Raw genomic sequence first — 26,952 nt, 5'->3', positions numbered from 1 at the left:
TAGTATTTGTACCTCTCCACTGAGAAGGGCTGGGTCTGAATCTGCCTTTATCACCACTGTATTCCCAGCACCCGGCATGAGGCATTTAATAATTATCTTCTGAATGGGTAAAACTGCAGTCTCATTGCCATAGTATAAACTGTGACTACTAGTTTCAAAAATATTGTTGAATACTTATTCTGTACATTGTACCAAAAGAATGAAAGACGGACTGCTTAGTTCACTGCTACAGGGAAGTATCAAGATCAGGTATGGGCACTTCCCGGGGTGCCTGGTTTTTGGCAGCACAGGAACATGGGCTTTTTTCCTCCTCTCCATCCCCATTCTTCAGCTGTCATAAGCCCACGGGACTTGGACTACTCGTTTATGAGGCAAGTGAGTCTTGAGTCTCCCCATCTTTCTTCAATTCGTGGCTACACCGGGTGAAAGAACAGATGGAGAAAATGCTCTTGATTTTTGTTTGTGCTTCTTCAATTCAGGTTTTGGTACACCAGTAGTCAACCTGCCTGCTGGATGCTATGGTAGAGCCCTATTCTGCTCTGGGCTTTCCGAGGCAGAGCCACCCACACGACTTTGTGCCTACCTTATTATCTTTGGCTTCGATTTGTTTAGCAGATTCTTGTATTCTTCTCTGTAACTCCGTGATTGTTGTTAAGGACTTATCGCATCGTTCTTTCTGATCCTTGATTTCTTGCTCGATGCTGAAATGCAGTAATTCCTTCTCATCTTTTGTAGCTAAGTTCTTCTTCTTGGCATGCAAGACCTCTTCACACACTTCATCATACTTTCTGTTCAGATTGGCCAATTTTTCATTTAGGTTGGAAACCTGGGTCTCTAAGTCCTTTTTCGTTGCTTTATATTTAGACAAATCAACTACCTCTCTAGTCTCTAATTTTTTTAACGCTTGTTTAGTATTCTGAACTTCAGTCTGAAGCTTGGAGACCTCTTGGGTTTTGTTTTGGCTTTCTTCTTCCTTTTCCCTCAAGCTAGCTTTCATGACGCCAACCTCTTTCTCAAATGCTTCCTTAACCTGCAGGTGTTCTGCCAGGGGCACAGAAGAGTTCTTTTGATTCTCCAGCAGCTGCTGCAGCTTGCTCACTGTCTGCTGCTCTTTCTCAAAGCACTTCTGCTTATTCTTCAGTTCTTCCTTCAAGTTCTCAATGGTGCCATTAAGAGATTTTTTCAGGGCCTCCACCTGTTCCAATGGAACATGCTGATTTTGCAGAAGACTTTGTACTGCAAGGATCTCAGAGGTCTGTCTGGCCTTTTCCTCTGCTAGTGTCTCCTTCTCGGCCTGTACGTCAGTGTACTTCTGTGACAGATCTTTTAACTGTTTGCTGAGCTCTTCTGCTTTCCTGCTCAGCACCCTTTCCATGTCACGGGCATTCTCCACGAGGACATTCCTATCCTTTAACTCTTTCTGCAGGTTACCGATCTCCCTCTTTAACTTCTCACTCTCTTGCTTGCTTTTCTTGACTTCTTCTTCTCTGACGCTGCACTTCTGGGTCTGCTCTGATAGCTTTTCTTTTAGTTCTTTCTCGGTTGCTTTGAATTTCCGCTCACTCTCTTCAAAGCTGATGATGGGAGCGTATTTTAGTTTGATGCACTCATGGATCGTGTCAAGTTCCTTCTTCTGGGCTTTAATTTCAGCATGCAGCGACGCGATCTCCTCCTGGCCCCGGCGGTGGTCGGCCAGAACTGCAGCGTTCGCCTCCCGCACCTCCTGCAGGCTCTGACTCACGGCGCTCATCTTCCCCTCGTGCTCCTCCAGGCTGATGTACTTGGCTTTGATTTGATTCTGAGTGGTTTCAAGGTTTCTTTTTAATATTTCATTCTCGTCTTTTATTTTTACAAGTTCCTGGTTTACGTCTTCGAATCGCTTCTTTGCATCAGACAACTCTCTACTGGTCTTATCTAATGTGTTGCTCAGGGCAGTTTTAATCTCTTCGTGGGTTTGGGCTGGCACATACTGGTTACTCAGCGTCTTTTTCAAATTGGCCTTTTCAGATGTGAGTGCGTGAATTTTCTCTTGATCTTCGCCACATTTTTTATTAAGTTCAGATAGCTGTTTTTTAAGTTCAACAATATTGAATTTCAGGGCCATCATCTCTTTTTCATGTTTCTCAGGAGGAATGAACACAGTTTCCAGGCGGTTAATGTTCTTACGTAACCTGTCATTTTCCATCAACAATTTCTCCACTTCAGATTTCTTTTCTGTATATTTCTGTGTTGCCTCTGAAAGCTTTTTATTCAAATCATCAATATTAACATCATGTGACTTTTTCATTTCTTCACTGACTTTTAGAGGGACGTAATGAGTTTTCATCTCCGTGCTTAGGTTATGCACTTGCTGGCTGAGGAGCTTGTTATCCAGATGAACCTTCTCAAGCTCCTTTTGGAGAGTCTGGTTTTTCAGCGTTAACTCGGTGACCTTCCTCCCGAGCTCTCCGGACTTTTGCTCTAGCCTGCCCTTGAGCTGCTCGTGTTCCTCCGGGCTGACTTGCTGCGCGAGCCTGGCCCTGACATTCTCGAGCTCTCTCTTTAACTGCCGAATTTCACTAAGTGATCGCTCATACTCCCTTTCCATCTCTACTAGCTTCTTTGCTTTCTCGTTCACTTCATTTGATAGTAAGCTCTTCATGTTCTCAAACTTCTCGGTTGGGATGGACAGGGCCACCTTGGCTAACAATTCTTTTAACTGCCCTTCCATCTCCACGACCTTCCTTCCTTTCTTTTCCCGCTCCATTTCGCACATACTAAATTCCTTCTGCAATCGTTTCTTTTCCTCCACCAGCCTGCCTTCATCCCTCTTAAACTCTTCCACTAACATCTCATTTTGCTTGATTTGGTTTCGTAGTTTTCCCACTTCTGCTGAGGCGCCTTCGTATTTTGCTTTCATGTCTTTCAACTGGTCCTTCAGCTCCTCCATGACTCTGTGGTTTCCTGTGGCCGCTTCACTTGTCAGGTGCTCCTTAAGGGCAAGGAAATGGGTCTGCATTTGCTTCACTTTGCCTTCTGACTCATACATCCGCTTCTGCACATCTTTTAAGGCATCTTCTAACTGCTTTATCTGCTCATCGGAGTCCTCCTTGACTCTTTCACATTCTAAAGCTAAAGCTTTGCATTCTGCCACCTTGTGCGCCAGTTCATTTTGGAGTTTGAGCCGGTCTTGTTTTGCTGAGTCACAGAAAGTTCGCATTGCTTCTAGCTCTTTCTTTAAAATCTCGTTTTCTGAGTGTGAGCTTTGACTGGGTAGTGATACCTCCAGGGGTCTTAGCATAGACCTACTTTGCATGTGGGCTGGCAGTCCAGGGGAAGTGCACTGAAAAGGAAGAAGTGACATCAATCACAAAAGCCTGAGGGAGACACTCACTATTTGTCAAATATATATAAAGTTTCTCCCTTACCCGGAGTCAAAGGTTTCCAGCGTCGGCCAATGGAAAAAAAATAATCATAGTACTGATTTTTGTGGCAAGAAAAACATTTCTAGGTATAAGTTTCTTAACATTTTGAGATCTGTTCACTTAAGTCTATTTCTGGCAGAACAAAGAAGAAAAGTAGCTGTGGCATCTGGACTCACTTTCCTTTCTGTCCTCTTGATAATATCTACCCATAACACAAGAGTACCAACCTCATCAAAACATATTTACCATTTCTATGTTTACAGCATATAATGTACTTAGAATATCAAATTCTAAAGCAAGCTATCAGAATGCTTGAATAAAAATAAGTACTGCAATTTACAATATGAAGTACTATAATTTAAAATATGCAAAAAATTTCATAGAATTATATATTACTGATGTTCTAATGAAGTATATGGCTTGTGAATGAATACCTTCACTGTTAACTCCAACATAACGTTTCTTAAATATTAAAAATACTACTCAAGTAAACCCCAGCTAGTATGACAGTTATTAAGAAAATGTCAGTTAGCTCTCAAAAAGAGAAACAAGTTTTCTTCTCTTAGGATAGAATTTAACACATAATCTTAGTACAAATCTAGATTAATACAGTACCTTGCTTCCTCTATTAAATGCTGACCAAAAAAAAGCCCCCAGAAGTACAATTAAACTTTTGAATGAAACAGTTCAAGTAGCAGAACACACAATCATGAAAGACTAAACTTAGCTCTTTATTGCCCCATTGAGCTTATTACAATAAGGGCTCTTTATAAGTACAAGTTCATTGATAAAAGCACTATGCCATGAGGACATCCTATGATTTCAATGGGCAAGTTTTATGATTATTTGGTTCAATACAAACTACCTTCCTCTGAATCAAGAGAAACATGACAACATGGAATAATCTCCTCGCCCTGGTTTCCTTCTACAGTCTTCTTCAATTTATCAATTTTATTTTCAGTTTAAGGCTACTGCAGTTTGCCAAGAAACTACACAGCTTCACAATTTCCATGTTTATTTTCCTACAATCAAACATTTATCTAATCTTTGGCACTGGTTAGCTGAAAACCGTTCTCTCTACTTAGAATCTCAGAATTCTTCATCTTACAGATACCTTCCACATTATCTAGGCCTCCCCATTCTGCCTGCAGAGGTCAGAACGTAAAAAAGCCTTTACACTCCAAATACATATCAGTTCTGCAGGCTACAGAAGGCACTAGAAATGTGAACCTTGTACCTACTGAAAAATAAAATAGGGACAGATAAATAGGTAAGCAAATCAGACAGTACCCCTCAGAAACTTTATTTTGATGTGAACTTCTAAAACACAGAATATACATGTAATTGCAGGGAAAAATACATTTGTGTGCCCGAGCCAAGGACCTTTTAATTACTCATACCTATGTGCCCTGCTATATGGGTGAAGAGGATGAGCTGCAGTCACTGTGAAGAACAGAGGCTTACTACCAAAGCCACTGCCATCGCAGACACTGCAGCGCGCACCAGGACAGCAGCGTCTGCTTTCAGTAACCTCCAGAGAACAAGATAAACTCCAGTAATGAAGATTTTACTCACTGTATCCGTACTTAGTAAATATGCAATGCTGCTTCCTCTCTTCATAAAGATACAAATGTTTTCTTTAAATGTTTTTTAAAATTAAAAAAGTATTACCTGAGATTCCATCATATACATTGGACCTTGTTTGAGCACATCTTCTTTTCCTAAATAAGTCCAAATAAACGACATCTTAACTTAAATATCCACACCAGCTTAGGGTAACCACTAACTTGGTTATTATTTCCTTTTCTTTATAATCCAATTAAAAGCGGGAAGTACAACATAAAATTATTCTTGAGCTAACATGGATCTAAAATAGCCACACCTTTTCCTGTTTCTATAAATATAAGGGAAGTATCCATAGCCTAGTGAACAATAGATACTAAATTGGTTAGGTTAAATAGGTTACACGGTTATTAGAAAATATATAATCAAAAAAAATTTCTTTGAACTGTATAGGATAAATACTACTGTTGTACTTAGCTCGAGTATAGTTTAATACTCAACTAAGAAGCAAAAAAATCAGATTTTTGTAGAAAAAATTCATAAAATTAGAGAAGAAACAGAAGTGAAGACTAATTATGTATGGCCCTAAAATAACAAACAGTTGTTTATGGAACTTGTAATTATAAAATACTTATCAGCATTGAGATTGACTTCTCAAAATCAGAAAACTGTTTCTTTCTAGAAAAAAACAAACCCTCAGTATCATGAGATGAATGTATACTAATCAACAAGGCAAATGTGGTAACTCATACCATTTACAGTTTTAAATTATAGGTGGTGCGAAAAGCCGGGGGAAAGGTGACTACCAGGTTTCATGCTAGAGCCCACAGCATTCATCTGAACCCCTCTCTAGCTCCATCTGTTGAGGTACACAGTAAGCAGCAGCAGCAGATTTACGTATGGCCAGGTAAACAGGCATGAATATTCTTTCTTGTTTCAACTGGGTGACCCATAATGATCATCCATGCTTTTATACTTACGGTTACTGAAGTGACTTCCTGATCCTAAATGATCACTCTGAAACCAGAAACATACAGGAACACATTTCAGGTGAACGCTGCTTCATTTTGTGAAATGATGTATCTATAAACTACTTCAACTAAGCATTTTAATAAAAGCTGCCAAGCACTTCAAGATAAACCTTTATTACACTGATGAAAAAAAAAGTGAGCCTCCAAGCAACTGAAAAAACGTGTAGTACTAGTATTTGCTACTGTTCTGCCTCAAAAAAAAGGAAGTGCCACATTCCCATCGAGGATTCCTTTTACCTTGCCACTATTGGGAGCAGGAACCCCTTCCCACTAACTGCAAGAATTAGCATAGTTCTGTCTTTCAGAATTTACAGAACTCTGACCACTTCTGAAGGCAAAAGGAGGCAGAGCGCAGGAAATGGATCTGAGAGAAAAGCCTACAAACCGCGATAAACCTGTCAATGCATCAGTTGGTAAAACGAGAGTAGCAGAGACAATTTGGATGCTCACAACTAAAATACATGTGCACTGCTCTTTTCCCAAGTAAGAACACAAAGAATCTAATATACAGGGGTATGTGAGTGTAGTTCATGTCCTTCGGTGTAGCACTAATAACTACATGGCACACCTGGAGCTAGGTGACCTGGATAAAGCAGTCTAGAGGTTTGTAGCTAGGTTAATGCCACCTCCATTAAATCTCAGCAGCCCAAGTATATAGAAAAATATCCATAAGCATAGGTAAGCTCTTGGTTCTACGTAATATTTAATATTAGAATTTCCAATAACTTATGAAATAGTCTTATACACGTATGTGTGTTTGGGGGGGTAACTGTGCACACAAGAAGTTCAAAATGTGTAACCTGGTTTTATTATCTTTCCTGCATTTCTCAAATGAAAACGAATATATGAATTCTACATAAAATTAGCCTCATTCTAAAACAGCTGTATTTCCCTGTATTTTTTCTATAAACATAGGGGAAATACCCACACATCAAGGATTACATATAACTCAGTGATACTGTCGGTGACTGACGAAGGTTTTCACTGTTGCTGGTACTGTTGTGTGCATGTGTGTGGTCCTTGGGAATGAATTCGGGGGACTCTACTATTAAGCTACACCCCTAAGCGGGTGACATGATATCATAATGGGTATTCAAGTCATCTTCAGCTTTCACAAATGCTGGAATGCATAAAAAGTAGGTCCTGTAATTTCTTTTTGAAAGTAGAACAATCGTTCTGAGTATGAAAATTCATCACAATCAATATATACTAACTGAGGAACATGTCTCCGTTACATAGAACAAGAAACAATATAAGACACGAAGTACAATATGATCCTACCTGTTGAATGAATTGTAATACACAAAGGATGGAAACGATATTCGTAGGTGCTAACGGTACTATTGCAGGTGTCTTTTTTTCCCCCTAAGACAGGATCTGGCTATGTAGCCAAGGCTAGTCTTTGAACTCACCATGTAGCCAAAGCTGGCCAGGAACTCATGACAATCCTCCTGCCTCAGCCTCCCAAATGCTGGGATTACAGACATGTGCCATTACACCCAGAAAGTATCTATTTTCTGCTTTTAGTTTATCTGTATCTTCTAATTTTTAGAAAATAAATATATACTGGTTTGTAATAAGTTACTTTTGTGTAATTTTAATAAGTTATAGGTCATAATTGACTTTGCTGAAAGTTATAAATTTGACAAATTTGAGTTTGTCAAAAGCTACAGAAAAACATCATATTCAGAGGACATACAGAGAGATTTTACCTCCTAAGAAGTAATATGTGACTACTACCCAAATTACAGGTGTCAGATTGACGAATACCTCACAGGCCCTGTCTATACACTTGTATTTTCTCATCTAAGCTATTCCAGTTGGAAAACTAGGTGAGAACACAAAGAGCACCAAGAAGCCAGATGCCTGGGCGAAAGTTCCGGTTCTGGACTTTAGTCTGTGAACTCCTCCCCGGGTGACCCTCTCTCTTCTTCAGCCTCCTTGCACATAAAGTGCAGCTACAATGACACCTATCCCACAAGGCTGCTGCGTTTACTGCCGTGTGTATAGTTCCCGACACAGGGTCTGTAACATGTCAATGTTGGGCATTACTGCATTCCAGATGACCTTAAAAAAGAGCCTCCAAATGCGAAAAGACAGAAGCCACTGCAGTTACAGCATTCTTTAGTGTATAAAACTCTTTCTGAATAATCTTTGGACTGTAGCCATCAATACAGAACACTTTTGCTGTCATTTAAAAAAATGCACCAAGGTATAACGCAGCTGCACTCAAGTGCAGTGGTTACAGTACACACTTTCTGCACATGTTCATCTTGTGTGATCACAACCCAGACCAAGGTACACAACGTTCACTGCAGCCTAGAAGTTTCTCACACCCCACCCAGCCAGAAGGCCTCACCCAGGGGTCTAAACACCTCATACTGCTTTATGGGCCGATGGGGCCCATGCAATGGAGCTGGACTAATGGAGCAGTGTAGCGTTAGGGACTGTGCAGGCTTTGTGTCTGATTTCTTTCATGCAACATTACACCTGTGAAATTCACCCCTACTTTACATTGTTTTTCATAACTGCAATTTTTATTTACAGGAAAAGTTACTTTTTGTTACCTTCTGCATATCCCCCAAAATGTGCTGAAACTGATTTCCTTTTGTGGTGGAATTAAGGAGCGGGGCCTGGAGGGAAATGATTAAGTCTCAAAGACTCTGCTCCCTGAAGAAACAAGTGCCTCTTTGGAGAGAGCTGTAGAGAGCGAGCCCAGCCCCTTTCTGCCCTTTAGCCTTTTGCCAAGTGAGAGCTCGGCACTTGGCCCTCGCATCGGGTGAAGAAGGTTTAGCCAGAGGTGCTCAGCAGACACGGAATACCGGCCCCATAACTGTGGGAAACGGATTTCTGGTAGGTCATCCAGCCTCAGGTATTTTGTTGCAGAGGCACAAATGGACTAAGGCACTTTTAAAAATGTACATTGGAGTTGTGGTCCTCAGTAAGAATCAGCCACTTTCCCCTGTGCCCCCAGTGCTGAGTGACACTTACACACGCTATGGACTTGCTAAATAAATCTATGCCATTAAAAGTCAGAGTAACTACACTGCCAGTGGGGAGAGCGGGTAGTGACGAAAGGGGAGCGTTAGGGAGATTTCTGGGTGCTGCTGACGTCCTGTTCCTTGATCTGGGTGAGTTCAGCTTGTGAGAATTCACCAACTTAGTCACTTTTAACATGAGTACTTTTTAATGTCGATTGCATTTCAACAAATAGGTGAAAAAAATATGGCTTGGAAAAACTATAAGTGATTCCATCAAAGGCGAGCCTACGATCTGAGCTGTACTGACACACAGCCCTCACCCAAGTGTTCTGCTTAACCCACATGGACACGGTCCTTCCCCAGGTAACTCTGGACACACCCCCCTCTAGGTGATGCTCTCTATCACGGCCAGCACAGTCAATGCAAACACACAGCTCAAAACCTGAAGCTCTCAATAGAGGAGAATGGACGCGAAGGTTAGGGACAAGAAACTGAGACAGGACTGTCAGCTACACGTTAGCTAACTGACAGGATCTCAGTGAACCTTTACAACGCTGTGCGGAACAGGAAAAGACTTAAATGAGCTACCCGAGCCACACTGTAAAGAACAGACAGAATTCACATTCAACTCTGACACCACGCCCTTCATTCTCCCCCTGTAAATTATTGGAATAATTTAAGCTTTCTATACCTCTAAATACTTAAATCGATTTTTCAGAGCTTCAATGGTTCTTAAACTTTCTTCATGTTGCTTTTCTTTAGCTGCCAAAAGGGACTTCAGCTTTTCTCTCTGAAAGGGAAAGGAATAAAAACAAAGTAAAATCTCCCTGCGCTTGAAATAGAGTTAAAAATGTGAGCTGGAATTACTCTGAGGGCCGGAATTAATGAGTTCTCCAAACTGGTGGATTTTAATTATTAGTAGAGTTGCTAATGTGTATAATTATACAAATAATATATACAAACACTATTATAAAAATTCACGTTTTACTGCTTTAAGTCACTATTTTCACACATTTTCTTCACATAGCTTAGACTTTTTCATATTTTCACAGAAAACTATACTCAAACAATTTTGCAGTCATGTATAGCTTTTGTGTTTCCTTGAAAGCAATAACTAGACACAGAATCATGGTCTCCATCTCAATCCAGTGCTTCAACTGTTATTGCAATATCATTCTCAATTTACAAAATAGCTTTAAAATTAAATTCATCATCCTACCTCACTTTCCAGATCGTCAGCAACCATTACTTCCTAAATGGAAGAAGCAGAAAGACATTTTAATTCTTGAAAATTTATTTTAAAATGCATGAGCTTGGCAAACAGCTTTTTAAAAGACTAGTACATGTCTTTAGGACTGGGGACAAGGATGTGAGAAGAACATGTCTCCGGGTACCAAGTCCGTTGCCTGAGTTGCTGTTTATTCCTCTCTCTAGTTTCAGAAGAACTTGTGATTCTTTGAGTCAAAAGAATCTCCAAGTTCTATTTGTTCTTCGTTCTGTTTACTGCGGCCTCCTCTTCACTTCCATGGCCTCAATTACAGTTCAGTCCTTTATTAGCACACACCTAAATCAATAATTGCCTATTTGGTACTACTTTTTTATTGTGAAATATTATATGTATATATACATACACACACATATATATATACACACTATATGCATATACATGCATATAGTATAGTGTCACTTTTCAGTATTTAAGTATTACGTAGAGCACAATAAAATGAACGTCTGTACCACTATCCTCGTATACTTACTTGAAAGGTATGTATATACTGTATTTCTAAAGTGTAGAGTTAAATATATGTGTTAAAACTGTTTACTTTCGCTCAAAGCTGTTAAAGCATGATCCATCCTTTGGTAAGCCTTGTGACAAGCAATGACAGCCCCTTGACACAGTCACATCAGAAAGCTTAGCAGAGATCCTTTAGCCCTTCAGATCCTGCAGCCCAGGCAAGTGCCTGGCTGCAACCTAACGAGGGACCTGAAGCTGAAACCACCACGCTAAACCATCTCCGGGAAGTGTACAGAATAATAAACATGCGCTGCCTTAAGCTTTTACGTGTGATGGCAACTCACTATACGTTAGTAAAACAACTAATATACGTTGTGGGTCAGAAATTATCTTTATTCTATCCTCTCCTTTGGTTGGATATTTGGTTGGCTATCAAATCCTAGTGTGAACTTTTTTTCCATCAGAATTGTGAGGGCACTGCTCCACTGTCTTCCCATTCCCAGTCTCACAGCTGAGAGATTCAAAGCCACTCTGATTTCTGATGTGACCTGACCTTTTTGGGTGAGTGGTAGGGACATTTGCAGATCTTCTCTGTCCTCGTTTATTTCAAGTTTGACAATGATTGCGGGTTTCATCAATGGTGGGTCCTTTCTACATGGAAAAGCTATTTCTCTCAATTCTGGGAAGTTTTCTTTTTTGTGGGGGGAGGGTGGTTTCCGGTACCAGGAACTGAACTCACGACCTTGCGCTTGCCAGGCAGGCGCTGTGGTGCTGGGCTAAATCCCCAGCCCCTCTGGGAAGTTTTCTTGAGTTCCTTTATTAATGATTTTTTCCCCCACTCTTCTCTCTTCCTGGAACAACTATTATTCAGACCACTTAGTATGCTTTTTAATCTTCCTACTTTTTTTATTTGCCAAGCCTTTTCTCTTTCAGGGAATTTTCCCAGCTTTATTTCTGATATCAGAATTTCCCTTTTAGAAGCATCTTGTGCTTAATTCATAGCCATGATATACTGTATCTCATTGAAGATATTAATTATAGGCAGTTTTTTTTAAAAATTTCTTTCCCTGCAAAATCCACTTGTGAGTTTTTCCTGTGTTTGTTCGGTCTCTACCTGCCACGATGGAAGCTCTCCTTGTATATGTGGCACCCAATTTCTGTTCAGGTTCAAGAGTAGAGAATTAAGGAGGTGACTGGAAGGGCTATGCCTGGGTACGGCATCTCCACTCAGAACTTAAACTGCAAGATGATACAACTGGACCAAGCCATTCTCATGATAAAATGTGCTTTAAAGAATTGATGATACCTGTTGATGATTATAGGTAGTAAAACAGTCTTTGAAGTTTTTAATTATGCAGATTATTTACCTCATTCAGCTGTAACTGTAGACCATTGACTTTATCCAATAGAATTCTTTGTTCTTGCTGAATTTTCCTCAACCTCTCTTTCAAATCTTCATTTTCAACCTCCAAATCCTTAGTAATAAAGAAAACAGACAATACTAAAGAGCAAATCTTATAGAAAAAATTCTTTTTTACAGTAGTGGGGATTTAACCTAGAGCCTCTGCACTGAAGTACAACCCCAACTCTTTGTTTTTTTATTTTTATTTGAAACACAGTCTCACTAAATGGTTCAGTTATCCAGGCTGGCCTTGAACTTGTGATCACTCTGCCTCAGCCTTCCAAGTGGTATTTTCAGTATATGCCACTTTGCCCTGCTAAAAGAAACTTTTAAAAGCAATTCGCTATCATATATAGATATATACATATACGAAACAGTTTTAAGTACATATGATACAGTAGTTTCTGAAAGTATTGAGTTTACTTTAAGGCATCACATCATTTGGTTATCAATGAACAAAGCATGTTTGCATTATACATTGATTTTTAGAAAGTACACATTGGCAAACAAGAAATAGGGTAACTAAAGAAAGAGGTGTGGTTTTTAGAAATAACTAGTATGGAACTGAAATAGAAAACCTTTTTTTATGATACAGTCATTTCAATGACAATCAAATGACTGAAAATCTAAAGATCGGTAATAAAATCACTGTCCTATGATATCTATTAAATACAAATATTTGCAAAGAGAGCAAATAATTATGATTCCAATAAATAAAAGCAACACCTGAAAATCAAAAATAGTGGAAGAACATACCATTTTAACTTTTGCTTAAGCCATCCCAAGTTTATGACAGTATTCTAAGGCTTCCATTAAACTACCCGCCATTTCAGGGCTCTGATAAAATAGTAGAGGCTCCTATTTAAAGTGACAGCTCAGGTCCTTAACACTACATAAGAAATCACAAAAGCCAAATAAAATGCTTTCATGCTACCATATTGAAAGCAGCTGGGCTGGGGATTTAGCTCAGCGGCAAAGCGCCTGCCTGGCAAGCGCAAGGTCGTGAGTTCGGTTCCCGGTACTGGAGAAAAACCAAAAAAAAAAAAGAAAGCAGCTAATTAATTTAGGACTTAATGATGTTTTAGTCATAGACTAATCACAGATTCCTGTTCCAACAAAACTCACCTAATAATTACTTTTAGATAACTGACCAACCTAAAAGGTGAAAAGCACTGTGTGATCAGTTTAACAAAATCATTTTTCTTAATCAGAAATACTTTAAGAAAAAGTTTAATTTTATTGACATTAACGTTACCTGTATCACCTACTTAGTTTTCCCAAATGAACATAAAGGCATGGTTTATATCACGAAAATACATTTACATCAACAGAGTTATAGATGAAATTGTTAAGCTAAATGCCTTTTTTCCCTGATATACTTTAAAATAATATGTTCTACACCACGCCTCCAATGTTATATACTTTAACTCCGTAATACTGACCCTAGGGTTCGCAAGAAGTCAATTCTTATAGGAGGGACCGTGCAAGCAAATAGTCTCGACCATCGCCAGCCTCCCTGCTCATGTCACCTGCTCCCTTGCTCCCTGTCCTCTCCTTCCACTACAAGACCTCTGGAATTCTTTTTAAAGGGAGATACCAATTGATTTTTCCCTTTACCTGAATGTTCTGATGCTCCCTCTGACTGGATTTCATGCTGACTTCATCTTGCACATGTGTCAAATTCCGCTTTGGGAAAACATAAAGAAAGGTGGGTTAACGAGTATAAGAATACAGGGAAGCACTATACTTTCAGTACGCAACACACCCACTCAGTGCTTCGCAGTTCATCCAACATTGAGTTTTGCTTTATGTAACACAAGGTGGCAGTGTTTCCTTTTCAATCCCCCAAATGCGAAGCATCTTCAAGGATATAGGCTTAAATAAATCAAGTATAATTCCTTTCAAAACACTAATCAAATTTTCTAAACTTGTTCAAGATTTATTTTACCTAATGTTACAAAGTTTCGATAAGAAACTTTTGTACTAGACATAAAATGGAAGTTGTAGTATAAAGTGTCACCTACCACTCCCAAAGGAAGAATTTAGTTTTAAACACAAAGGATGGGGAAGAGGAAGTCACATTAAGTTTGAAAGACAATATGGAGATTATTTACTTCTCTACACTGCTAAAACAAGAGAGACACGGTAAGGAAAAGACAATCTTCTTTACACAACAGGTCTCCAAATAACTTGGTGGGAGATATGTTCTCTTTTTGTACACCTTCTGGCTGTCTTGAAACTTTATTCCAGTTCACAGAATTGTGCTAACAAAAATGCAACACAGTGACTAGACAAGGAAATGATTTTTTTTTTAGTCTTCTTGAGACAGAGTCTTGCTATGCAGTTCAGGCTGGCCTTGAGCTCACTTTGTAGCCCAGGGTGATCTTGAACTTGCAATGATCCTCCTGCCTCAGCCTCCCGAGTGCTGGATTTATAGTGTACCACCACGCTCGGCCATTTTTTGTACCTAGATCAGTGTTTAAGCTTGCACAATGATTTATTTTGAAAGCTATCTCTCTCCTTGAATTTTTTAAGGTGCTGCTTTAATTCTCCAAGAAATTTTTTTAATATTTCATATTACTTGTTGACTTTTAACAAAGTTTTTAAAGCATCATTCTAATGCGTCTGGATCTAGAACTGGAGGGATAGGCCCCAGAGGAAAAAGATCTCCTGTCGCCACAATCTGGTCCAAACTACATTCCAGCTCCTTCCTCCTACCAAGGGACTGCTCTTCAGGCAGAATCTGTGGTCTGCCCCTAGCTAACTTCATCAAACCACTTTCATCCCTTATCGTTGTCATGTTAAATCCTCACCCACTGCCTCCACTCACCACCCACCTTGCTGAGACACAATGTCAACGCCATCCACGAAGACCCCCCTTCCTATCAAAGCCTTCTTTTACCTTTCTGAGGTGCTGAGGATTGAGCCAGGGCCTGGCACATGCTAGGCAAGTGCCCTACCACTGAGGAACCCCTCACCCCAGCCCCACAAAGCCTTCTCCGCACACTGAAAAACCTGCTATTCCCTCCGGTCTCCCTGAGACAGTGACTGACTGCAGCGCTGACTGGGGGCTGCATCCTGCCTTCTGCTTGTGTCTTCACCACACAGGTCCTTAAGCGGTCACCTGACTACTTTATCAGTCTCTTCTGCCTCCTCCAGCATGTGCACATGACCCCAGGGACAGCTAAATATGCTCCCTCATCAAGGGCTGGGGAATCTGCCCTTCTCTCTGTCCATGAGGCTTCTCCCACAGGCCCCCACCCTCCCCCTCTGCATCCCTCAGTCCTGTTTTTCTTGGTAACATCTACTAGGAAGTTAAATATTCATTTGTGTATTGCTCAGTGTTTGTTTCTGCAGTACTGGGGATTGAAGCAGGGCCTTGTGCAGGCCAGGCAAATGTTGCACCACTGAGCTACAGCCCCAGCTTTGATTATAGGCAGGGAAGCTTCCTGAAAGCAGGAACTGTGTATGCTACAGTATCCCAGCGCTTAGGATACAACTGGTACATTGCAGATGTTCAGTGATTATTTGCTGAGCAAACAACCAAGTCTTGATTTCACAACCGTATTGCAGTCTTCTTGATAATAGGGATTACATGGCCCTTAGTATAAGAATAAATCCTATTTACAGCAGGTATTCTATAAGTATATTTAATAAATAATAGAAACACAGTAATTAGGAGTCCTGCTATTCCCTGTAGAATAGTAACTCCTGACATCACTTAGTTAATTCCTAGAGCCCTGAGCAAAGTACCATTCCCATTACAATATTTAATAATTCTTCATCCTAAGTATCTGTACATTTCAGAACTCATTTTCCTCTGATTCTCTGGGAGATGGCTGGTACAGACGTAACAGTGTACACTTTATTTCACGCTACTCCACTTAGGATGTCTGAGGAACAGGATTAGGAGCTTGAAAACACCTGTCCAGACGGGAAAGAGAAGTACCAGCAGACATGACCCATGCGTGAATGCACCACTTAATTCTGATGGACAGAAAAGGAAAACAAGCCTTCAAACAACTTTGAGATAGAAGTGATGCAGAATGAGGATGAGACGTGCTCAGAAGGTACCTGATTCCTTCCTCTCCGGGGTTTGGAAGTGCCGGGTTCCTCTCCCTACAGAAAAGCTGACAGCCTGGAAGGGAACAGCCAGCGGAAGAGGAAAGCTGCCTACACTAGCTTGGGAGCCAGAGTGCCGTAAACCAACCCCACTTTAGCTTGAAGAGACGAGAGGAAAACAGAAGACATTTAGTCAAACTGGGATGCAAAACCAGGGTTAAATGTGATGTTAATAAAATTAGTACAAAGTATGAATTGTTTCACGTATTACATTATTTTTTAAAGTCAATTAAGTACACAAAAAAAAAGACATAAAGAAGAAATAAAAATGCTAGCAGTGATATCTGAATCACAATATGTAATCAACTTTGAATTCTGTTTTCTTCATTTCTTGTTGCATTGGAAGAATTCTCCCGTAACAGTGCATGATATGGCTCTGTATGGGAGAATTGGGAAAAACTGCCTATGATCTGCTGCACCAAATTTCATCATGTAAGAATCCCCACACGGTACACTGTGAAAAGGCTGGGTGTTCAAGGCCCTGATCAGGAGGCTGCTTCCCACTGGATATGGCTCTGTAATTAAGATCCATTTTCCCAGGCTGACTGACAGAACCTTAATGGGACGTTGTGAACTTAACACCCGGATTCTATATATACTTATAACTGACTGAAGACAGAAGGTGTGAGACCCAGAACAGCTCTCTGTGGCATTAACTAGCTTTATGAAGCACTTCAAAGTGCACAACAGATGCAATTTTAAAATTAAAATTAAGATCTACCTGTTGCAAAGATGGTCCTTTCTTCCAAAGTTCTCTTCCTAAAGATTTAAAGAGAGAAAAACAGTAGATAGCTGGGTAACATAGGTAGACTTGCACTTCCTAATTATGCAACTGAGTTGACATTAAATCAACAAACTTTCAAGTGTCCTCTAAAACTTACTACTTCTTGGTTTTGTTTGCAAAACTTATGCTGAAAGTATTACTGAGCTAGCATTTTCACCTATTAGCAAAGTTTATTTAAAACAGGATGATATTCAGGTAGCAAGGAAGGTGATTCGTCAATATATACCTGAAAACTTACAGATATGTGCATACCTTGAAACCCAGTGACTATATTTCTAGGAGCTGATCCTAAGGGTATAATAGAAATATGCTAAAATATTTACATATAAAGGACATACTAGCAAAAAACTGTAAATAACCTAAACACTCCCTATAGGAAACAGCTTTACTAAGTGAAATTCAAAGAAAAGAAATCTGATGTATCCATAAAAATTATACTGCAGAAAAGTATTTATGAGGGGAAAACCTTCAAAGTACATCACATATAAAAGTAAGTTACAACTGAGTAGTACAGATGACCTTGATATTATGAGTCAGGAAGTGATAGGAAAGATATGCTTCCAAATGCTAACAGAGGCTCCCTGGTAGTAGGATGAGTAATGAACTTTATCTGTGTCTCTATATTTTCCAATCTCTCTTTCATAAACATAGAAGAATACTTGGGACGGGCATTGAATACATTAGCTGAATATTTGATATGCACATATAAACAATGATTCTTTCTTTAAAACTTTGTAAGTACAAAAGTTAGGAGCCTCACTCTTATCAAAAAACATTAACAACTACAAATTTTATGTGTCAATTAAAAATACTCCTAAAAAACCTGACTCTTCCTTCTAGGTTCTTAAATCGGCCTCCAATGTATTGGGTTTCCTTGATAAACTGGACAATATCTATCACACAAACTGCCTTGAAATAAGCAACTATGATGTGAAGTAATCAAGTCCCTGGTAGAGAGGGAGAAGAACCAACACTGTGTATCGCTCTTATTATCTAAGTCTCTAAAAGCTGCTCTTTATTAACCTGAATGTTTCTAGTCACAGAGAAGAAATGGTACCTTTACTGGTATTTTCCATCGCAGTCTTCAGTAAGGCTAGAATGTCCAGATTGTCACCAATTCGTGCATAGTAAGAGCTATCATGGCCAAGGGCGTCCAGCAAGCTTACATCTGCACCATTTTTAATTAAGATTTCCACTGCGTCTCTGCAGCCATATTCACAACCCAGCATGAGAGCAGTTCTGGAAGGACAATGGCAGAACACAAGACCTTGAAGAAAAGCCAAGGAACTGTCTAAAGGCATTCTTAAAAAAGAGACACTACTTTAACAAGCTGTATTCATTATGGACATGGGATTTTACTTTAAACTTTTAGCTTGTATTTTAACCTCATCACATTATAAAAACATTTGCTTTGTGTCTTTAGCTTGCAGAGCAAGTCTTATATCCTCGTATATATTTTAATTACTCCTACCAATAAACTTACCTAGTTTATTCCCATTCTTCAATACCATAAGTAAATAACCTCCAAATTTTCCACAATGAATATTATCAGCTTGAGAATATTATATGCTTGAGAATTCTTTTTAAATGTGCTTCTTCCAGTTTGGAGTTTTATATCAAAATAACCAATTAGTATTTTTACCAACTAGTATTTAACAGACTGTAACTATCCATAGGTTATTATTTATAAAAGTCTAAGTTAAAGAAATCTTTGAATAAATGGTTCACCTAACAAAGCTGTAAGTGAATATTATTTAATTTTGGAAGTGTTCTAAAGTTATGTTCATATATAGAAATGGAGAAAAACATGTACAGAAAAGACCTCAGGTGGGGTGGGGGATTAAATTCTTTGGAAATATCAATAAAAATAACTTGTTGGAAAAAAATAATTTCTAGAATCCTCCTAAGGAGGATTTTCATGACAATATAATCGTTTCATGATTACAGTTTACTGATACACGACTCCTCAAACCCCAGCTATTCAAAATCCTTACATAAACTGGAAACAAACCTCCCCTACAAATCCCTTTCCTCCCAGAAAAGAATCAGTTTCTGTTCACAATGTCCTGTTTAAAAGAGCTTTTCTTCTCCTACATGGAAAACTTTCATGGCTTTAGATTACATTTGAAACATGTCTCCTTAACAGAATTTCCTCAACTACCCCCAGGCTAACATGGACCAGAACTTCATTCTGCCCATAGAACCATAAGCACTTAAACATTTCACCGTGTATCAGTAAACTGTAATCATGAAACGATTATATTGTCATGAAAATCCTCCTTAGGAGGATTCTAGAAATTATTTTTTTCCAACAAGTTATTTTTATTGATATTTCCAAAGAATTTAATCCCCCACCCCACCTGAGGTCTTTTCTGTACATGTTTTTCTCCATTTCTATATATGAACATAACTTTAGAACACTTCCAAAATTAAATAATATTCACTTACAGCTTTGTTAGGTGAACCATTTATTCAAAGATTTCTTTAACTTAGACTTTTATAAATAATAACCTATGGATAGTTACAGTCTGTTAAATACTAGTTGGTAAAAATACTAATTGGTTATTTTGATATAAAACTCCAAACTGGAAGAAGCACATTTAAAAAGAATTCTCAAGCATATAAAAAAATACCATTTATATGCCAGTATTTCAATCATGGTATCTTTCTGAAGATACCAACTTGTGTTTTAAAAAATTACTTTCAACAAGGTCATTTGAATTTCTATCTGTTTATTGCCTGTTTGGTCTTCCTAAACTCAAAGTTAAATCAGCCAGGAGTGCGAAACCTTTGAGTCTCCTTCGATTTTTCCCAAATCACCCACAATAATCACTGGCACTCTGATCTTCAATTGTAAAGACTGTTAGACATTATTCTGTCAGCTCCTTTATTTTTACTGCTTTTCATCAGAGAACTTATTTTTGCCTTTATTCTTCTATGCATGTGCTCTTTCTTACACAACCAGCCTGTCTCCATAGTTGCTGGTATAAAATTCTATACAATATAAGAGTTAACATTTCAATCTTTGATTTTTAAAATGCAAAGTGTAAAACAGGAAAGAAAACACTTGCATACAGAGTGTTGGAAACTATATTTTAAAAACCATGTGCTAATCTAGTTTCTTCAATATATATTGCTCTAAAGCATTGTTTTGTGTGTGCATGTGAACTCCCAATGAAGGAAAAAATGCTTCAAAAATATAAGATCTAAAAATACAAGGTATTACATGTGGACTAACTAGATCACTCCTCTTCGATCCAAAAACTTAATTTTAAAGTCAAATTTTCTTAGTCATGCTTGCAACCAGCTTTATCTGCAAAAACAAAGTAATATGAAAAAAGTCACTTTCTCAATCACATTCATGATTTAGTTGCTTAAGAATTTCCTCCTCTCAGATGTCTGGACAATACAAACAATTAGAGCTATAAAATCTGACATCAAAAGACATTATTTGCCTACTTCCGAGGAACTACAAACAATAGGGTATATGTTTAAAAGAATAATATTAAGTAGAAAGAGAATGTTTAATTAGCAATTATCTATAAAATCTCATAAATTTTAGTTATAGTTTAGCTAACTGGGGGACATATTTCAGGTATCTGTTGTCAGAAATTTTGTGATCGTAAATGTCAGAGTTACGATCTACTGAGCACTAACATACCCTAGGCCTGGACAGGGACAAAAGCAGAACTATGGTAGAAACTACTATAGCACAGCAACTACCGGACGTTCAAATAGAGGAGGCCCAGCACACTACAGGAAGCTTGGGGCACAGAGACCGACCCACTTTCAGAGAAGGAGACAGCCCTGTACCTGGCTAGCTAAGAAAAACAAACACCTCCAGGCGATCTAAACTGACACATCTCAAGTTCAGGACATCCGAGGGCCAGCTGAATCTCAAAAGATTCCTGTGTTTTTAGTTCAGTTTGGGTAATTCACACATGTCTAGGAATCTGTCCATTTTTTCAAGATTGTCCAGTTTGTAGCATACAATTTTCCATTACTGTAACTAACGCTCTTCTGGGTTTTGGTGGCATCTGTATGATTTTGCCTTTTCTATTGATACGGGTCTCCGTTTGGTAAATCTGGCTAAGGTTTTGTCTATTGTGTTCTTTCAAAGAACCAGCTCTTCAATGTACTGATTCTTTATATTTTTTAAGTCTCAATTTCATTAAGGAATACTGCTCTACCATAAAGACAGACAAATTTGAGTCATTTATAGGAAAACAGATGCACCCTGAGACCATAATGTTAAAATCACATAAGCTTAAATACTGCATGATTTCTCTTGTATGAGAAACCCAAAGTATAAGTAAATTAAATAAACTGCAATATTATAAGTAAAATTATAATAATTTTAATACAATAAATTAAAGAGCAAAATAAAAGACAGATAATAGGAAACAGGGAAACAGATCTTTTGTAAATGGAGGGAGGGGGAGGTAAAAAGAATTCGGCTGTGTTACGCACACGTACCAACTCCCCACAGTGAGTGTAACCACTGTGTACTGCAAACACACAGTAATAAAAATAAAAATTCAAAAACGATTCACAAGTGAAAAAACACAGTGTAGCTGCAACTTTCTTATTCTTCTTCTCTATTTACTTGTGCCCATTTTATTTGCAGATGTTTAGGCTTAAAATAACTGGGATACAGTTCCTCTTTCCTTTATTTCTCGGACCGAAATCACTGCATTTCACTCAGGACTCATCTCACCCTCTTTCTCTACTTCCTGTCTTCCTTCCCGCAGCCTCCAGAGAAAAGTGGATGACAATTCCAAGCAAGAGCAGGCCCAGGAAGAGAGAGCGGAGGGCAGGAAAGGCCAGGACACAGCAGCAGAGTTTCATCAGCGCGGTGCACCCAGCTGCTAGCTAGCACCATGAGAACACCGTTACCTGTTTTGTTTGTCTCTGGAATTGATATCCGCCCCTCTGTCTATCAGCAGTTGACAGATGGTTGGCCTGCACATCTGAGTAGCCAGAACAAGTGGTGTCCGCCCATCCTAAACAAAAGGAAAATAAACCAGCAGTAAGAGAACAAGGCTCCCAAAATGTAGCAGTTAGAACGCACGAGTCGAGCTGAGAATAAACATAAACTGACTTACTATGTCCTTGGCATTCACAGAGGCCCCATGGTCACAGAGCAGCTGGATGCTGGAAGGACAGTCTGCCATTGCTTTGGGAACAAAGGGAAATGAAAAGTGGTGAACATCTGCGGGAAGACACATGGTCTCTGACAGTAACTCACACAACTCAGCACAAGTCCTTCAGTTCCTCCACTACCAAGCTTCACATCCTTCTGTCTCAGTTTAGCACTGCAAGCACCAACTTTCCAGCTTAAAGTGGATTAGACAAAATCATTCTATAATTTTCTAAGTGATTTATTAGGATCAAGGGATAGTGTCAGCCTTAAAGAAGACAAGAGTATACTACTACTCTAAGCGTGAACATAGAAAAGAAAAAAGCCAAGTTACATTTTCTATTTACAGTCTATTTTTAAACATGGCTAAAACTGCCTTGAAGTGCGCGTGTTCTCAGCAGGACTTGATACCGTTATTACTGAGGGAATGCTACGCTTACTTGCTCTCCCCTTTGTGGAAGGAAGCCTTCTTACACTTATCCCGCCAGTGCTCCTTCACTGTCTACTGGGGAACAGGTGCCTTCTTTTCAAATGTGCGGATCACTGAAGTCACCTCAGAGCTCAAAAGAGACACTGCACACTTAGAGAAACCTTAGACTTCAAGCTAGGTGCAGAAACTGAATCCGTTTATGTCTTTTCTTCTTTGGGAAGAGGACACAGGTTCTATGTGTGGGAAGTAGGGGCTACACAAATATCTGCAAGACCCAAGGGTTCGACTGCAGAAGCTGATACTGGAGTTCTTTTAGAATAACAACAAAAAAGTCTTCCTCCTACTAATACATACACTAAGTGAATATTAGGATTTCAATCAGTCAAGTTGTGCCAGTTTCAAATACATGGATGATAAGACAGTAACTCACACAAATTGTAATATATGTAAAAATAAAAATGCTTTGTAAATAATACCATTGTACATAAAAACAAGAGTAGAAAATACGTTGCTTGAGAAATTAAAATATCATAAAGAAACCTAAAATGCAAAAAGAAGAAACTGAATAAAAATTAAGGTATAAAACTATGAAGGAAAACCAGACATAGTGGAGCATGCCTGTAATCCTAGCTACGTTGGAGGCTGAGACGGGAGGGTCACAAGTTCAAGTTGGCCTAGGCAACTTAGTGAGACTGTGTCTCAAAGTAAAAACGTAGCTCAATGTAGAGGAATGTAGCTCTATGGCAGAGTGCCCCACTAGCCCACATAAGGCTCTCAATTTAATTCTCAGTATTGTAAAACACACACACAAAAAAAACTGACAGAAACTTTAACTATACTATCTTTAATGCAGATAACTTTATCAAATATTCTATATACTGTACATGAAAAGAGAGGACAGGACATCTTCTTTGCTTGGCCTTCTAGTAAACTATAAGAATTTCAAATTTAAAGGAGTCAAGATATCTTACATTCAAAAATACTTAAGACTTTTTCAGTGTATTTCTTTATAGAGAATAATGCAGACAAGTTAGATACACAGGTATGATTAATAAAATTTAGTGAAATGACTAGTAAAAACCTTTCTGAAAATATAGCACATAACAATGATATGAAATTCAGCATTGACACCCCTAAATCAAAACCACTACCACCATTAAGAACTTACTGTATGTCAGATACCATTTATGATTTAATTATAACTACTTATTGTAATAGTATGATTACCTTCATTTTGCAAATGAGAAACATTAGGTTTAAACATGCTAATTACACAGACACCGTTTTAGAAAGAGAAAAGGTCTTTCCTCCTTCCTATTTCTCCCGCCCGTTCTCAAACTCATGCATACTGTCTCCCCAACCCCTCTCTCTTCCTCTCCCTTTCCCCCTTCTCTCCTCCTCTCTCCTTCCCTTGTCCTCCTTCCCTTCCTCCTCTCCCCTCTGTCTCTCTTTCCCTCCCTCCCTCCTTCCCTCATTCCTTTTCTCCCTGCCCCACTTTGAACTCCGAGACAGCAGGAAGATGCCTGATCCATTCTATGCCTTTAGTATCTCAGCAAACTGACTGGCCTGTTAATACTGACTGAGTGAATCTTTCTAAACTACACAGGCTAATAAATCTCGAACAGAAGTACATAAAGTGTTTAATATTATTTCTTCATGAATTATACAAATATATACTTGTTAAACCCTTGAGATCACTTTTCTTGGCTACACATTTTAACAAATGTTTGTGTCCAAGTGAAACCTTTGCTCACCTGCGTCATGAAGTGCAGTCCTTCCGTGCAGGTCCACATGTTCAGTGGGACAATTATACTGTTAAAACATAGAAACTCGGTGATCTAGGAAAGTCTTATTTTAAAATTCAATATCCAGACTCAAAGGAACAGCTGTTATTTAATCTTAAATTATCCCACTTATCAAAGAAACTCAAGACTTTCAGACAATCTATTAAATATTTTGACATGAAACAAATATAATAACATACTATAAGTGTAAATTTAACAGTATTTCACCAAACAGGAAACATATGGCCCATTACAATTGCATGGGATATTGAAAATATGTTATTGTTTGGAGTTTTTTTTTCCTTTAGCAAGAGTTGAAATGAACCACTTGAATTATAAGAACAAATCAGCACTGCTGTGAAAATTGGTGACAAATGTAGATCTGGACCCTTTGACTGAAACCTTAAATCAGCCAATTGGTTCCTTTTCTCCCTGCCCCACTTTGAACTCCGAGACAGCAGGAAGATGCCTGATCCATCCTATGCCTTTAGTATAGAATTTTGTGATTGCCTGATTAAAAATTTAACTAATTATGCTAATATTATGTAGTCTAACATCTCTGTATAGAAATATCTAAATCATATGCTCTATCACTTTATCTTATAACACATTGTAGACAACAGAAAATTCCAATCTCTAGTTAATGTCAACAGGAAGGTCAAGTCTTTGTTGTTTATTTTTAATTCACGGAGTTATGCAATTCACTTCCCTAGAGTTTTTGTTCTTTATTGTCTACATTCCTTCACAAATGATGGAAAAACTACTACGTAAGCTAACAAAGCTAACTCCCCATTTTCTTTGAACCCAAATTCCAGAAGACATTCAAAATGTATTTATTACTTGCTGACAAGATAATAAAACTAAAGTTTTAACCACTTCTACTACCTGCAGAAGTTTTTGTAGGCACAATGCATGTCCATACTTAGCAGCCAGGTGAAGCGCATTTCTCCCTACAAAAGAAATGTTAAAATATATGTGAAGAATTCTTTTCTTCCTCCATGAATTTTCATAACATAGAACTCTTTGTTCTAAAACTACTTGACAAGATACTGCATTTGTAAGCAAGCTTTCAGCTTCTAATATGTTTCATTACTTTGATATTTTAATAGGAGAGGAAGTACACACCAAAGCAATGAAGATGAGGGGGAAAATAATACACATCCATAAAGAGCAGGGCCTCTTTCTTATTCACCATTGTATCTCTAGCACCTGAGCAGTGCCCAAGATGAAGCTGGTAGTTAAATACCGGTACAGTGAAGAGAAGGGAAAGGATCAGAAAGGAGAGCGATTTCACACAACGTTTCCAAACACGCAGCATGGGCACTGGGAATGGGGAGGTAAGTATGGATCATACAAAAAGTTTTCCTTCATTTTATACCTCAGCTAAAATTCAAAATTCATTATAAGACTGGGTCTCTAAAAATCAGACAACTTGTACAAACACAGTATGCATTAAAAAGTGCAATCTTAACGGAAATGCAAAAGGGGTCAGGGAAAAAAGGTTACCAGACATTGGGAAAAGCCTATTCTCAAAAAAGGAAACTTGCGAAGAACAGCCTACTTCCACATACTCTTCTCTCCTAATTGTTTTTCTTTACACAGACAGAGAGGATGTTTTAAAAAATTATTACAGTAAAAGACACAGCACGATTAACTCCCCTCGAAATACTCCCCCTTGCTTCGAACATACTTATCCCACCATTCTTGCCACTTCCTGAAGCAGCTCTGCAAGTCCTCTTTTGTGAATGTCTTTAGGAGGTATGAGTAAAAAAAACATACAGTGAATGCTGCTCTGCCAAACGCCATCCAATGGAAAGGCAGACTCATAAAAACATGACAGAGTGCTCTCAGCCACCTTTTTCACTGGATGTGGCACCCCGTGCCTTTTGGTTCTTCCTCAGAGTCAAAATGACCATGAGAAGTAAATGTTTTACATGAGTTCCGGACATCAAGGTAGCTGTGACAGCACAAGACACTCACAGAAGAGGATTTCCAGGACTGCTTCCAAAAATGGCAAGAACTCTTGGATAAGAAGTCATAGAAAGAGGGAGCAACTTGAGGAGGACTCATAGCAATGTTCTTTCACTGTAATGAATTTAAATACTCACTGTACTATTCGATCACACCTCCTTTGATCACATCTCTCCTAAGTGGTGGAAGGTACCAGGGTTTGGCAGGCTAGTCTAGCTTCTAATTTTCATGCCCTTCATTTCCCCCTCACCTTTCAATTTCTCAAAGTTTAATTTGACTTCACCAGTATACCTTTCTGCTACAAAGTAAGTAACTTCTCTTCTCATTATCTGGTATGGATGAGTAAGTTGCCTTCCAATTCTCACTGAGTCGTATATGAGTTTAGATACGTGGGTCACTTTTCCTGGGTCTCACGGCTTCTGGATAGCTGACTAAGCAGAACTTTGAACCATCGGACAGGTCTTTAAACCGAACCAGAGACAACACGTTCAACCACATCCAAACGTCCTCTCACTCCATGTCAGTCACATGTGACCATTTCAAATTTCAATTTGTCACAGTTCATGGGCAAGCTTCTTTGAAACATGTTAGGTTGTGGAAAGAAC

General features: G+C 38.8%; 1 protein-coding gene and 1 long non-coding RNA gene across 4 annotated transcripts in view; one reads left to right on the top strand and one right to left on the bottom strand.

The window, feature by feature from the left end:
• Nucleotides 1-16,347, top strand: part of LOC106149610 — a 42,295-nt gene extending 25,948 nt beyond the window's left edge. The window contains exon 2 of the long non-coding RNA XR_001235915.1: nt 16,005-16,347. This is a non-coding gene — a long non-coding RNA (uncharacterized LOC106149610). The remainder of the gene's footprint in view (nt 1-16,004) is intronic.
• Uaca (uveal autoantigen with coiled-coil domains and ankyrin repeats) overlaps nt 1-26,952 on the bottom strand; it is a 73,075-nt gene that overhangs the window by 4,707 nt on the left and 41,416 nt on the right. For all 3 annotated transcript variants that reach the window (XM_005393643.2, XM_005393642.2, XM_005393644.1), the window contains exons 4-16: nt 25,262-25,326; nt 24,347-24,404; nt 22,128-22,198; nt 21,919-22,025; nt 18,080-18,261; nt 16,960-16,997; nt 13,734-13,802; nt 12,082-12,189; nt 10,199-10,231; nt 9,671-9,769; nt 5,948-5,984; nt 5,076-5,125; nt 584-3,322 (exon numbers count right to left, since the gene is read on the bottom strand). In XM_005393643.2, the coding sequence (XP_005393700.1) occupies nt 584-3,322; nt 5,076-5,125; nt 5,948-5,984; nt 9,671-9,769; nt 10,199-10,231; nt 12,082-12,189; nt 13,734-13,802; nt 16,960-16,997; nt 18,080-18,261; nt 21,919-22,025; nt 22,128-22,198; nt 24,347-24,404; nt 25,262-25,326 (3,656 nt within the window). The remainder of the gene's footprint in view (nt 1-583; nt 3,323-5,075; nt 5,126-5,947; nt 5,985-9,670; nt 9,770-10,198; nt 10,232-12,081; nt 12,190-13,733; nt 13,803-16,959; nt 16,998-18,079; nt 18,262-21,918; nt 22,026-22,127; nt 22,199-24,346; nt 24,405-25,261; nt 25,327-26,952) is intronic.

This window comes from Chinchilla lanigera, unplaced genomic scaffold (genome assembly GCF_000276665.1).
Source record: "Chinchilla lanigera isolate Chin_1 unplaced genomic scaffold, ChiLan1.0 scaffold00049, whole genome shotgun sequence".
Lineage (NCBI taxonomy): Eukaryota > Metazoa > Chordata > Mammalia > Rodentia > Chinchillidae > Chinchilla > Chinchilla lanigera.
Note: the sequence above shows the minus strand (reverse complement) of the source record. Positions and strands in the feature narration are given on the sequence as shown.